We start from the raw sequence: 12,199 nt of genomic DNA, 5'->3' as shown, positions 1-12,199 counted from the left end.
AGCGGGGTCAGGGGCACAGCCTGCTCGGGGCTGGGAGATGGGAGCGGGGTCAGGGGCACAGCCTGCTCGGGGCTGGGAGATGGGAGCGGGGTCAGAGGCACAGCCTGCTCGGGGCAGGGTGCCCAGCACGGTGCAGGGCTGCTCAGAGGTGTTCATTTGCCTTCATGAGCCTTGTCCTCGCTGAGGATGGGAGTGCTGAGCAACTCCAGGAACAGGGAATGGAGCCCCTGGTTGTAGTGAGAAAGCAGAGAAGGTAAAAGCTACTATGAAAAGCTTTGCTTTTCATCACATTAAGCTCTGACCAAAATCTGCCTATAAGCAGGGATGGTTTTAGCAGTGTTCAGTATTCATCTCCAGTGACTTGGTGCTAAAGGCCAGGTGGGCCAGTGCCTTTCTGGTCCCTGATCCTGGCTCAGACCCTGCAGCTGGTGGAGCAGGCAGGGACAGCCCCTTGGAAAGAGGAAATGCTGTTGTTCTTTGCAGGGTGGTCACAGTTACCCCACTTCCCCAGCACACTGAACACATCTCACTGCCCAGAAGACACAGCCATCTTCACACATCCCAAATTTGAACAGACTCCCCAAACACCCAAATGCAAACTTACTGCCCTTGCTTTGGCAACAGGTGCTGGTGAGAAGCCATTTCTTTGCTTCTTCCTGCACTTGGATCTTGCTTGTGGATTCTCAAACACCTTTAAATTCCTGTTCTCATTCATCTCCCTACAACAGGGCAAAGAATAAGATAGTCAGGCCTACACTTAGTGGGTTCAGCTTTTCCTTACAGAATCCTAGGCTGCATTACACTTAAAGACCAATGTGGGTAACCCGAAGTGTAAGAGAGCCTGCTGCAGGCCTGAAATAATTCTACTGCAAGGCACGAGTTGGAGAACAACCAGTACCTTGTGCACGTACAGATTTGATTTGAAATACATGGAATAGTATTTCTGATGTCCCTGCAGTGCCTGCAGCTGCTCCCCCTCCAGAAGGAACAGAAGGTGAGGAGTGCAGGGCCCTTCTGACAGATTTATCTGAGAATTATACTGTGTCCATTCTGGGGGTCAGTTTTGTTCTCTTGAACCTCCTGCTTATGACACTGATGCTCAGGGGTCAGCCTTGGTCTGGCCCAAGCTGGGCAGCCTGAAAACAAGGTACCCCACTCCTGGAAATCTTGACTTTGCATTTCCACCTCTGTTCTGTTCTGACTTGACAGGAGTTGGTCATGTTCAGCTCAGAATAGTCTCTCCTATCACAGGCTATCAGACAAAACCAAAAACCACTTCCAGTTACAAACTAGGCCTCGTGCCTGAGGTAGCTCTAAAACCAAGCAATGATTGGACAGTTTAAGTTGTTGCACAGCAGCAGCATTTTCTTGTGTTTTGCAGACAGCTTGTGCAAAGAGAAGTGTTTGGACAATATTTCTGTTAGAATAGTCTCTCTTCAGAAAGGTGCTTTCAAAAAATGGCAGTTTAATTCAAGGGTAGTCAAGTTCACAGCAGGAATCTGAACCATGGAAAAAGAATGTGTTGCAGACTTGTCACCAGTTCAGGAATGTGATTCACAGTGAGTGCATCATGTCTGTTTCTTTAGGAAAAGACCTCAGTGATTCATTCTGTGAGCCTCTGTTTGTTTAAAAAGCTTAGGTTCAGTAGAATACATAAGGTTTATTTCTGAGTTTCTCTAGTTTGACTGAAATAATTTCCTTACTCTCTTCCTTTTTGGATACTGGTACTCTTAACCAAGACCCCAGCAGGTTTAAACTGGCACAACTTCACTGAAATTGGTGTGCTGTAGCAAAGCTGCAGTGCTCGAGAGGCTGCCAAAATAGAGCTGTTAGAAAAGCCTCACTTGCTGCAATTCAAAACTCAGACTTCTAGAGCACAGTTTTTTGAAAGCTGTAAGCAAGTTTTGAAGTATTTTTGATCTTTAGGAAAACAACTCTTTCACATTTCCCTGCACCCATTCCCCCAGTGTTCACCAGCTTTTCCATGCTGTGTTCTATTCCAGACTTTCACTGGGAATTTTGTCTACTACATCCAGCCAGTGCTTCCAGAGGACCTTGTGAAAGCAGTCCTGGAGAAAATAGGTTATGTTGCAACTACAGCAACAGAGTTTTCACTTGTCAAAAAGAGAAACAATGAGGAAATGAAGCAGACTGCATTTGAGATATTCCTGGCAAGAATCGAGTGTGAAGCCATCCTCGAGATGACAAATGAAGAAAAATGTGGCAATTTGGAGAGGAGCCCACAGCAGGGAACACAAACACATCAGCATCGAGGAGAGGAGGATGAGGAAGATCAGACACCCCAGAGAGGAGATGCTGAAAGTCTGGGAAATGAAGGGAACAGTGAGACACCTTTGTGCCTTGCTCCCCAGCAGAAGTGTTCAGCTACCTGTGCTGCATCCTTTGAAGCCGCTGGGAATGTGAGGATCAGAGGGAACGCGGCTCAGTCAGCAGCTGCTGCATCCCCCGGCAGCCTGCAGGAGCGCCAAAGGCAAGGCTCCAACAGCGCCCATCTCCCGGGCAAGTGCTCAGACAGCGAGGACTTCCTGATCAAATACAGTGACATTGTCATAGGGCAAACACCCATCTTCAGTGAGAATCTCTCTCCAAAGGCTTTGGAAAAGGAGCCAGGAGCCAGGCTGAGTGAGGAGTGTGTCTTGGCAGGGGCTGCAGAGTTGGCTGCACGAGCGCCGGGGCCTGCACCTCTGTCCCCGGGAGCCAGTGGCCCCCCCGCCTTTGACATGTTTGTTGACAGCTCCTGTGACACCAAAACCATCTTGGAGTTTGAAGCTCCAGGAGTCCCAGAAGGATCAATTGAAGCAGAAATTAATGATGCCATAAATTGCATAGATCCAGCCCCTGGTGATGAACCCACTGAGCTCAAGTCTCTGCCCTACAAGGACTTTGCCCAAAACTGCAGCGTCCCCAGGGAAGAGGGTGTTTGTGAGCTGTCTTTAACCTTCACAGAACTACAAATCAAGGATGCTCAGGAAGCACTTACATATCCAGTAGAGGAAACTGGCCAGCCTGAGGCAGTGGCCTATGCAGGAACAAGTGACAGGCACGTTAGAGAATTTAATCACTCCCAAATAAAACAGACTTTCCTGACTGATGCTGAGCTGCACAAGAGAGCAGCACCACACACGGAGCCACCTTCAGGTCTGTGCTGCACTGCTGGGCACACAGAGGAGTCCACTGCTGCTTCTGACAGCAAGAGACTATTCATGGATCCTGCTAAGACACACCCAGCTTCTGAGTGCTTCAGGCACGTCAGAGAGCCCCCCAACCTCACCTACATCCCCCCCCAGAGCATGGATGTGCGGCCCTCACACGGGGACAGGAGCAGCGCGCGGGGCAGGAGGAGCCTGCTGCAGCCTGCAGCTGGCTCTGCTCCAGGCAGGGAAGGGAAGCTGGAGAACTGTAATTCCCAAGAGACTGACAGCCAGGAGCCTTATGTCATCATTGACAGAACCGACCAGGCAGTGCTGTGCCATCACACCTGAGGCTCTAGTGCTTCATTGGTAATTACCTGGGGGGATTGTCCTCTCACCTGTGGCCTTGATCCTGTTGTCAGGGAGATGTCTTGCTTTGTCAAAACAGTTCTAAAAAAACCCAAACCACATCACTGCTTTGGGACAGTAAATAGCAGAAGTTACACAAATTCTTCATTTCACAAGGAAACCTGAATGGTAACCTTAATAAAGGGTAGGCAAACTGCTATAAATTTAAATCCATTTAATTCATCAGTCAGATTCCTTCTGGCTGTTCTTAATGACAGACAGATTTCTTCAGCTGGGCATCCTACTTTTCTTTTTTCCCTTCACAGACCTATTCCTAGAATATTCTTCCAGTACAAAGAACATTCTTCTAAACTGGAAGACCCAGCTTTAGAAATGCCATGCTGGAGTGTACTTCTGTTAACTCTGCATTCCTTTGAAGCTGTGTCTGAGCTGATGTTCCTCCTGACTTCAGCTGAACACAGGTTTAGAAAGTTTGATAACATTCCTTTAGCTTTAAAGAGGAAAACAGCTCTGTGAACACTTGGTTTTGTAGAGGCATTACAGGTTTTATATCCACCTCCATTTGTTACCAAAGTATTTTGTGGCCACCACCACAATTTCCAAGAGAAGCCTTGAGCATTTTAACTGGCAGCCAGCAGAGAGAGCTCCAGCCATGGCTGCCATTTCCCTTTCCCCTGCTCCTGATACTTAATTCTGCACCAGAAGTTCACAGAATTTTTCTGCAGGCCAGTTCATCTCACTAAAATGAAGGGAAAACAATCTCATTCTTTGCCATTTTAGTGGCAGGAAAAAAATCTGCTCAGAGAAGGATCCCAGTGAGCAGCAGAGGCAGGATCAGGGGTCTCCTGCAGGTGGGAGTGCTGTGTGGAAAGCTCAGGAGTGTTGGATCAGCTGGAAGCTCCCAGCACTGAGAGCCTGTGTCTCACACAGCTCTGAATTCTTTTAGCAAAGTGCACTGCTGCTGTGCTTAGGCACAGTCTGCAGTGCTGCTTCATAATACAGGTACCTCCAAGGGGTGCCAGAGGGTGGTGCCAGACTCTTCTGGGTGGTGCCCAGCAGCAGGATGAGGAGCTGTGGCCATAAACTAAAACACAAAAAGTTTCATCTCAACCTGAAGAAGAACTTGTTTTCCTGGAGGTGGCAGAGCCCTGGAGCAGATGCCCAGGGAGGCTGTGGAGTCTCCCTCTCTGGGATATTCCAAACCTACCTGGACATGCTCCTGTGTCACCTGCTCCCAGTGACCCTGCCTGGGCAGGGCTTGGACTGGGTGACCTCCAGAGGTCCCTTCCAACCCCAAAAATCCTGGGATTCTGTGTTACACTAGACACTTTAATACTGCTTCAAGTAGCTTTTTCAGTAGCACTGAAATGTGTGCTGGCTTGGGCTGGGCTAGAGTTAATTTTCTTCACAGTGGCTAATATGGAGCTCAGTTTTGAATGCTAAAAAATGCCTTTCATGTACAGTTAAAATATTAGCTGAAATTAATATTTTATGAATTGCTTATAATTGACTTTTATCCCTGAAAAAGTTCAGAGGAGCACACATGGATTAGACTAGAAAAACCTCAGGAACTAAAATACAAAGATTTGCTTTTTGAACAACTAATGGTTGCAATTCTGTCATCCTCTGTGTACATCCAGCAGTGTAGGAGAAAGAGAACTTTGGCCAAGGTAACACCAGGGGACAGAACTGCCTTCAGCTCTGGGTGGGGTTGTGAGAAATGTGTGTTAGGAATAAAAAGTGTTCACAGGGCTGTGTCTTCACAAGTAACAGTGGCATCCTTTGGGCTGTAAGATTCCCTGTACTAAACCATTAAGTGACATTTTCTGTGCTGTGCAAAATGTATGTCCATAGTGAAATTAGAATTAAGAACAAACTGCAGATGACTGAGCTTCATACATACAGTACCATTTCCAAAGAAATCCTTCTTTTGGACTCTTAGATAAGAAAAAGCTCTGAAAGTTTAACAGAAGGTATCAAGAATATCAGGTATCCCCCTGCAAAGAAGCTGCAATAAGTAAGATAATTATTTAGCACGCAAAATCTTACTTTTAAGCTTGAATTCTAAAGATTTACAACAGAGCAGTAGAACAGCGTTCCTGGGATGACAAGCTTTAGTACCAATGTAGTACTTCACTAGGAAATGTTCTCTCTGTGCTCTTATCCTTACTGAGTTGCAGTGTTTTAGAAAAGAAACAGCTCATCAGATGGGAGTAACAAGACAGGAGCTGCAGTTCCTGACTGGGTGTGATTCTTTCAGGGCAATGGGCTTTAGGCAAACCAGAGCCCTACAACAGCAGTGATGTCCAAAAGCAGCACCATCAGATACTGTTGAAAAGCCACATAACTGAATGCTTCTATCCTGCACTAAGTGCCTGACAAATGTCTGTACAAAGTGATCAAAGTGCTAATGAAGCCTTGCTTGTTCCAGCTAAACCAACCAAAACCAGTAGGGGAAAAACAGATTCTGTACTGCCATGATCATTCCCCTGAAATCCCCAGATGAATGTGAGAGCAGTCTGAGTGCTGCATTGAAAGGATTCCCTTGAAGGCAAAGCACAAGTGAAGAGCAACTCAGCTCTCCCTTTAACAAGTCCAAGAATGAAACCCCCACTGGTTTTCACTGCTCTCCAAGTACTTACAGGTCATAATAAACTGATTGTGATATAAACCCAGAAAAGCACCTGTGTCTTTCTTTACAAATAGAAGTAAAAGAATGCAAACCAGTTAAGAAATCAATTCATTCTAGGATTTTGTTGGAAACATTTGAAAAGAGTAACACTGTCCCACGCACCCTTTATTTTCCCTGTTCCTCAGCTCAGCCAGAGCAGGACTGGGGATCTCATGAACACAAAATAAGCTCTATAAAAAGCTAGCTGAAAAAGACCCTCAGGGCCATTCTGTGATCACTTACAAAATCTGTGTTTTGAGGGTTTTTTAATTTTTTTATTTCAACTGAATTCAGTGGGAGAGTTTTCTTCAGAACTAAGCTATATTGTGATGTCCTGTAGAGCAGAAAGAGCTTCCTGCATTCAATGAAGTTACATTAATGGGGGCAGGATTAGAGCAAAACACCATTTCAAACTGGCAAGATCTGTTTAACAAAGCTACTTTAACTCGATGCACTTCATTAGCTTCCTCCAATAATAAAAATAATAGAAGTAATGAACATCCCACCTCTGATGTGAAGTGTGAAGCCTGGGCAGGAAGGAGTCAATGCCTTGCTGTGCCTCAGACACCTGCTGGCCACTCAGGAAGAGGGGAACAAAGGAGGGGAGGGTGGGGCAGCACCTTCTGGAGCCACTTTCCAGGTCCATGGTGCCCACACAGCCCAGGAGCAGCAAAAGCCAGAGGGACACTGAGACCACGCAGGCCTCAGAACGTCCCCGACTCCTGCCAGGACCCCAAGGCTCTGCTTGGCCCCCAGTGGAACAACTGGCAGAGGAATCATCTCCCTGGGGAGGGACACAGCTGTTCCCATGCTAAATGCAATGTCTGCAACCCTCTGAACCTTTTGTTTGGTGGGTACCACCCCAAGGGATCAAGACTGAACATTAATCTGACCACAAACATCAAAATTCCATCAGTCCAGCCTCATTGCTTGAGATCTTTCCACTACCTACTCTTACTCTTTTGTCTTCCCTACTTTGTGGTGTTTTTGTACTTGAATAGGAAAGAACCCAAAGAGCTTCACCCCTCCTTTCTACTGCAATTCAACCAAATCCCAGCATCACTGAGGCTGGAAAATACCTGGGAGGTCATTGAGTCCAGCCTGTAACCAACCACTGTCACCAAGCACAGTGCCACATCCAGGTTTCCCCGGAGCTGCAGGGGTCATTGTGGCTGAACTGCAGCCCCTTGACCCCTTGGACCTCATGGCAGTGGCCCTGGGACATCCACCCAGCCTGGGCAGGGCCCTTGGCAGAGCCTTCCTCAGATCCCATTTCCCCCATTTCCCCCAAGAGCCATCACCCTGCTCAGCTGAGGGTAACAGTGCCCTCCTCCAGCCCATCAGGAGAGGTGTCAGACAGGACTGGGCCCAGCATGGAGCCCAGGGGAATCCCATTCCCACCACTGGGACCAGCCCTCAGGCAGTTCCCATCCCAGCCAAGGACTGCCCTGCAGCTTCTCCAGGAGATGCCAAGGGAGAGGGGCTCAAAGGCTCTGCTGAACTCCAGGGAGACACATCCACAGCCTTTCCCTCACCCACCTGGAGGGGCACCTGGCCGTGGAAGATGGGGTGGGCCAGGCAGGACCTGTCCCTGCTAAGGCAGAGTGGTGGGGCTGATCTCGTGGTTCTCCTGTGGCCATCCCTGCGCTCACACTCAGCACCATCTGACAGCTCTGCCTTACACAAACCTCCCTCAGACACACACTGCCCTTGCTGTTCCACCCCAAGCAAGAGAAACCACAGCACCTGCCCTCACAGGGGCATTGTAATAAACTGTTTATTTCAAATTACAAAAACAGGGTTGTCTTTGGGGAAAAAAAAAACAAAAACTAAAGTTACTTCTAGGAAGCAGCTAGAGGGAAACAGCCACACTTCAGCTGAATAGAACTGACACTGTAAAGCTGATGGAAAACCTAAAAACACAAAAGGAATCTGCTCATATTCTGTTCCTGATTGGTATCTGATCATTTCAGAGCTCTAAGTCCACAGCATTTTACAAAACATAGTGCAAAAACATACCCATTATATTTAAATATTAAAAATACCAAATCAGACTCCAGTAGATGATTTTTGATACAACAATCACAGGGTTTTATAAATGGTGGTGTCTGTTAGGTGGGTTCAGTATTTGGTCCCGGTTTTCTTCATACTTCTCTATCATTTTCTGCATGTCATGGTCAGCTCCAATAACCTTGGAAAGAAGATGATGAACACTGGAAATAACTGATACCATAGAACTTGGTTTCTTTGAGCAGAACAGAACAGGACTAGCAGTGCAGCCAAACTGGGATACCCCTGGGGATCTGCCCAAGCTGTTTTCTGCTGGGAATTTGGCATTCCCTGAAAAGCTACACAACTGATCCTGCAAGCAATCCCAGTCAATGGCCCCTCAAATTCCACTGCAGAGATGGCAGACCCCACTTCTCTGCTATACACTAACAGCTATCCTGTTTGTCTGAGGCTGTCCTTCTCCAAAGGTTATCAGAAAAGCAGATTTATTTACTTTTACCACTAAACAATGCTTTTATTGTTTGGAAAGCACAATCCCCCACACACCTAATTGGTTATAATTAAAATAATACTCACAAGTACTGGGCAGGAAATTTCAAACAGTGCACGTTTAATGAGCCACTCTTCATAGAGCTCATGAATAGCTTCTAAATATTCCTAGAAGAGAGGCACTGGAATAACACAACTGCTCAGGGATGACACACACATTGCAATCTTTATCCATTTGGGAAGCAGTTAACAGACACATACAAAAGCCTGCAACACACGTCTTCCACTAAGAAAAAATAAAAAGCATCAGAAGGTTTTTAAAAAAAATTAATTCCCAGTACAAAGTTTAACTCCAGGAAGACCTCAAAGACACAGCTCACAGGAGCACAGGACTCTCAGCTCCTTTTAAGATCAAGCAACCCTGATTCTCTCCCACAGGTAAAATGCGGTTCAAGATTTTACAGAGAAAAATACAACAAAGTAAGGACAAAAAGGGCAAGGCTGCAAAGAATATGTATGGGAGGCACTTTCTGTGTCAATACTTTTCCCTAAAATTCCCAGTTCACTTTCTCACAACTCGATTTCCTCTAAGAGCTCTTCTGCCTGTCATCAACTGGTTTTTTTTCTTCATGGAGACCACTTGACATTGCTCATTCATAACTGCTCCCCTCCTCTTCAGCAGAGCTGCAAAGTAACACAGGGGCTCTTCAAATCAGTTACAGGAGGATTTATTCTCAAGGCAAAATTTCAAATGGCCCAAAATTTAGTTTTTTGCACAGATCTTCAACTGAGAATTGCTTCTCCTGAGTCACCCACCCAGAGCTGCAGAGGCAACTGCATTTCTATCTGGTCAGGCTTCTTTAGAAGCTTTGTGGCATGAAGGGCCATGCTGAAAATTGGCACAGAAAGTCACTGTTCCATCACCACCCTTTGTTTTAAAGCAGATTCCCAAGCTCACAATTTTCAAGGAGTTGCTTCTTTCCAGCCACAGCAGAGACACTTTTCATGCACAAACATCCTGGTGAGAGCAGACAACAAAGTGCCCACAGAAATCTCAGCTCCTGCCAGCCCAGGTATCTGTGTTTCACCTGGGTGAAGGTGTTTTGTGTCATTCCATGGGACAAAGGCAATTGACTTTTACATCTTAGAGTTGCACCTAAAGTCAGCACTCACTGACTGCTACAACAGAACACCTGGGAGAGTCAGCATGCATGACAGATCATTTTTTAAAAATAAATCAAAATTCAATATTCAGTTTGCAGTGGAAACAGCTGCACTCAACATGTGCAATATTCAGGATGCAAGTGTAGTACTTAGATGAGAATAATTCAGTTTTCAAAGCTCCTCATAAGCACATATATCAGAGGAACTCCTTACCAGAGGAATGACTTTTTCCTCTTCCCTGCATCGTGCCTTTAGCCTCTCATAACAAACTTTAGGAGATGTCTGCAAATAAACTGCAGGAAAAAACATTTTAATAGTTATGTTCAAGGATCAGCTTTAAAAGCAACCAAGAAACTCACTTCACAAACTATAGAAGGGAAGGATCCTGGCTTGGATCCAGTGCCACCACTGGACCTCCCCTTTGGCACTACCATGAATCAACCCATGAACCACCCACAAACCCAAAATGTCTGATGGTGTTCACTTTTATAATGAATAATGTCTTCATTTATGAGCCAAAAAAAATTATTATTTTTTCTCCCAGAAAGGAAACCCACCCACAGACACAGCCCTCCAGACCCATCAAGATGTTACCTATCAAATCAACTGAAACATCAATGTTGTTCTGGATCCAGTCAAACCATTCACTTAGGACAGCATAATCCACCTCTGGCATTTTTCCACTGAACAAACACAAGAAGAATCACTCACTGCATGCAGAGATCAACTCCAAACTCTCATTTTTCTCACCTGACTAGAATCCCTCCCCATCTACACCAACATTTATAAAAGAAGGCCAACATTATGCCCACCCAAACTGAAGGCCACATAAACCATTGTTTATAAAATACAAAGACCAAATATTTTCCTTTTTGTGTAAGTACTCAGTGGTATTTATTGCTCAGCTTCTCTGTATCAGCACCAGTTCAAATCTGTCCCAGGGCATGACACCAGGAGGGCTGGGTTTACTGAACAATTCCTTACAGAAGCCACAGTAAAAGTCAGCAAAAATATAATGTCAATGTGTCAATAAATTCATTCCCACTGTGAGAAGTATTTGTGGAAAGAGTAGTGAAATATCCAATATGTTTAACTGGAACTCTGAACTCAGAGCACAGAATGTTGGAGAAAAATGTCCCAGAGTTATCTCAGCAACAATAATAAAGTATCAGACAACTCAAGCAAAAGGGAGTTACTGAGGACATGTTAAGAATCACATGCTATGTTTTTATTAGTTTATCAATTTTCACTTATTACCATATTCTGTCAAATATTACTGATTTTACAGTATCCTCTCTTCAAAAATGGAGTAACATACACTCCATACTCTTTCCTAAATGCTTCTGCAACAGAAAAATTTTAAAAAAGATGGAGTTGGGAGGCCCCTGTGCTCTCCAGCTGAATGATTAAGACTAGTTACGCCATTTTAAATAGGACTGAAGAAAAATATTCCAAAGATTTCTAAACCAGTCCTCTGGCAACCTGCTTTGATCACTTGCAAAACTGAGCAAAAGTAATAAAGATATTTCCCCAAGTATGGAGAAAAGCCAAATCCCCATTTGTACCACCTGCCCTCATGATCTGCCATCCAGAAACAGGGTAACACTGGCCACTGCTGCTCTTGTGATACATCAGTTCTGGGTAGCAGGGATCTACACCAGCCAAACTCTGATTGCACTGCTTTTCTCCAGGGTAGATGGGGGAAACAGGAAGGTTGGAATGAATTGGAAATAAGAAAAAGCTCCACTGTTCTTACCCTAAAAGACAGACACATCCAAGTCAATTCTGCATTGACCTGCCCTGAAGACCACACACCTTTGCTTTCCCTGGGTAATCCTGGGAGGACTCTGGCTCAAGATCCATAAAGACACAGGGAATATAAAAGGCACAAGTGTTTAGATTTCCAAAGTTTGCTGACATTTGACTTGTACCAATTCACATTTTTACTGCCTAAGTGCAACACGAACAGAGCAAGTTTTCTACTGTAACTAGATGGATTCAGAGGGACAGTGAACTGCAGTGCTCACCTTCAGCACAGCCTGCACACTCATGGGCACACAATTAAAACTCACCTAACACTGCCACTGACTCCTGTTTTAATGTGTCACAAAATAGCTATTTCACACATTCCTCCATTATTGTTTTATTTATAATCCTTTTACACATCCTTTTCTTTTGGCCTGCTCCTGTAACAAAACAAAGCAAATGGCTTTTTCCCAACATTTAAAAAGTGCTGAAGTCATAAAACATCTAAGATGGTCTTAAATTGTTGTTATTAAATTAATTCACAGAGTTGACACAAACAGATTGTCCTGGGGTGACTTTATGCTTGTATCCCCAGTTG

At 45.2% G+C, this 12,199-nt stretch overlaps 2 protein-coding genes across 2 annotated transcripts in view; one reads left to right on the top strand and one right to left on the bottom strand.

The window, feature by feature from the left end:
- The window catches only part of LOC107209662 (spermatogenesis-associated protein 2-like protein), a 6,764-nt gene extending 563 nt beyond the window's left edge, over window positions 1–6,201 (top strand). Inside the window, exon 2 of the mRNA XM_015639569.2 lies at window positions 2,004–6,201. Within this exon, the coding sequence (XP_015495055.1) occupies window positions 2,004–3,503 (1,500 nt within the window). The 3' untranslated portion in view covers window positions 3,504–6,201. The remainder of the gene's footprint in view (window positions 1–2,003) is intronic.
- A 1,743-nt stretch (window positions 6,202–7,944) lies between these two features.
- The window catches only part of TK2 (thymidine kinase 2), a 12,853-nt gene continuing 8,598 nt past the window's right edge, over window positions 7,945–12,199 (bottom strand). The window contains exons 7-10 of the mRNA XM_015640101.1: window positions 10,450–10,538; window positions 10,069–10,148; window positions 8,779–8,859; window positions 7,945–8,383 (exon numbers count right to left, since the gene is read on the bottom strand). Of these exons, the coding sequence (XP_015495587.1) occupies window positions 8,285–8,383; window positions 8,779–8,859; window positions 10,069–10,148; window positions 10,450–10,538 (349 nt within the window). The 3' untranslated portion in view covers window positions 7,945–8,284. The remainder of the gene's footprint in view (window positions 8,384–8,778; window positions 8,860–10,068; window positions 10,149–10,449; window positions 10,539–12,199) is intronic.

Source organism: Parus major, chromosome 11 (assembly GCF_001522545.3).
Source record: "Parus major isolate Abel chromosome 11, Parus_major1.1, whole genome shotgun sequence".
NCBI classification, from domain to species: domain Eukaryota; kingdom Metazoa; phylum Chordata; class Aves; order Passeriformes; family Paridae; genus Parus; species Parus major.
Note: the sequence above shows the minus strand (reverse complement) of the source record. Positions and strands in the feature narration are given on the sequence as shown.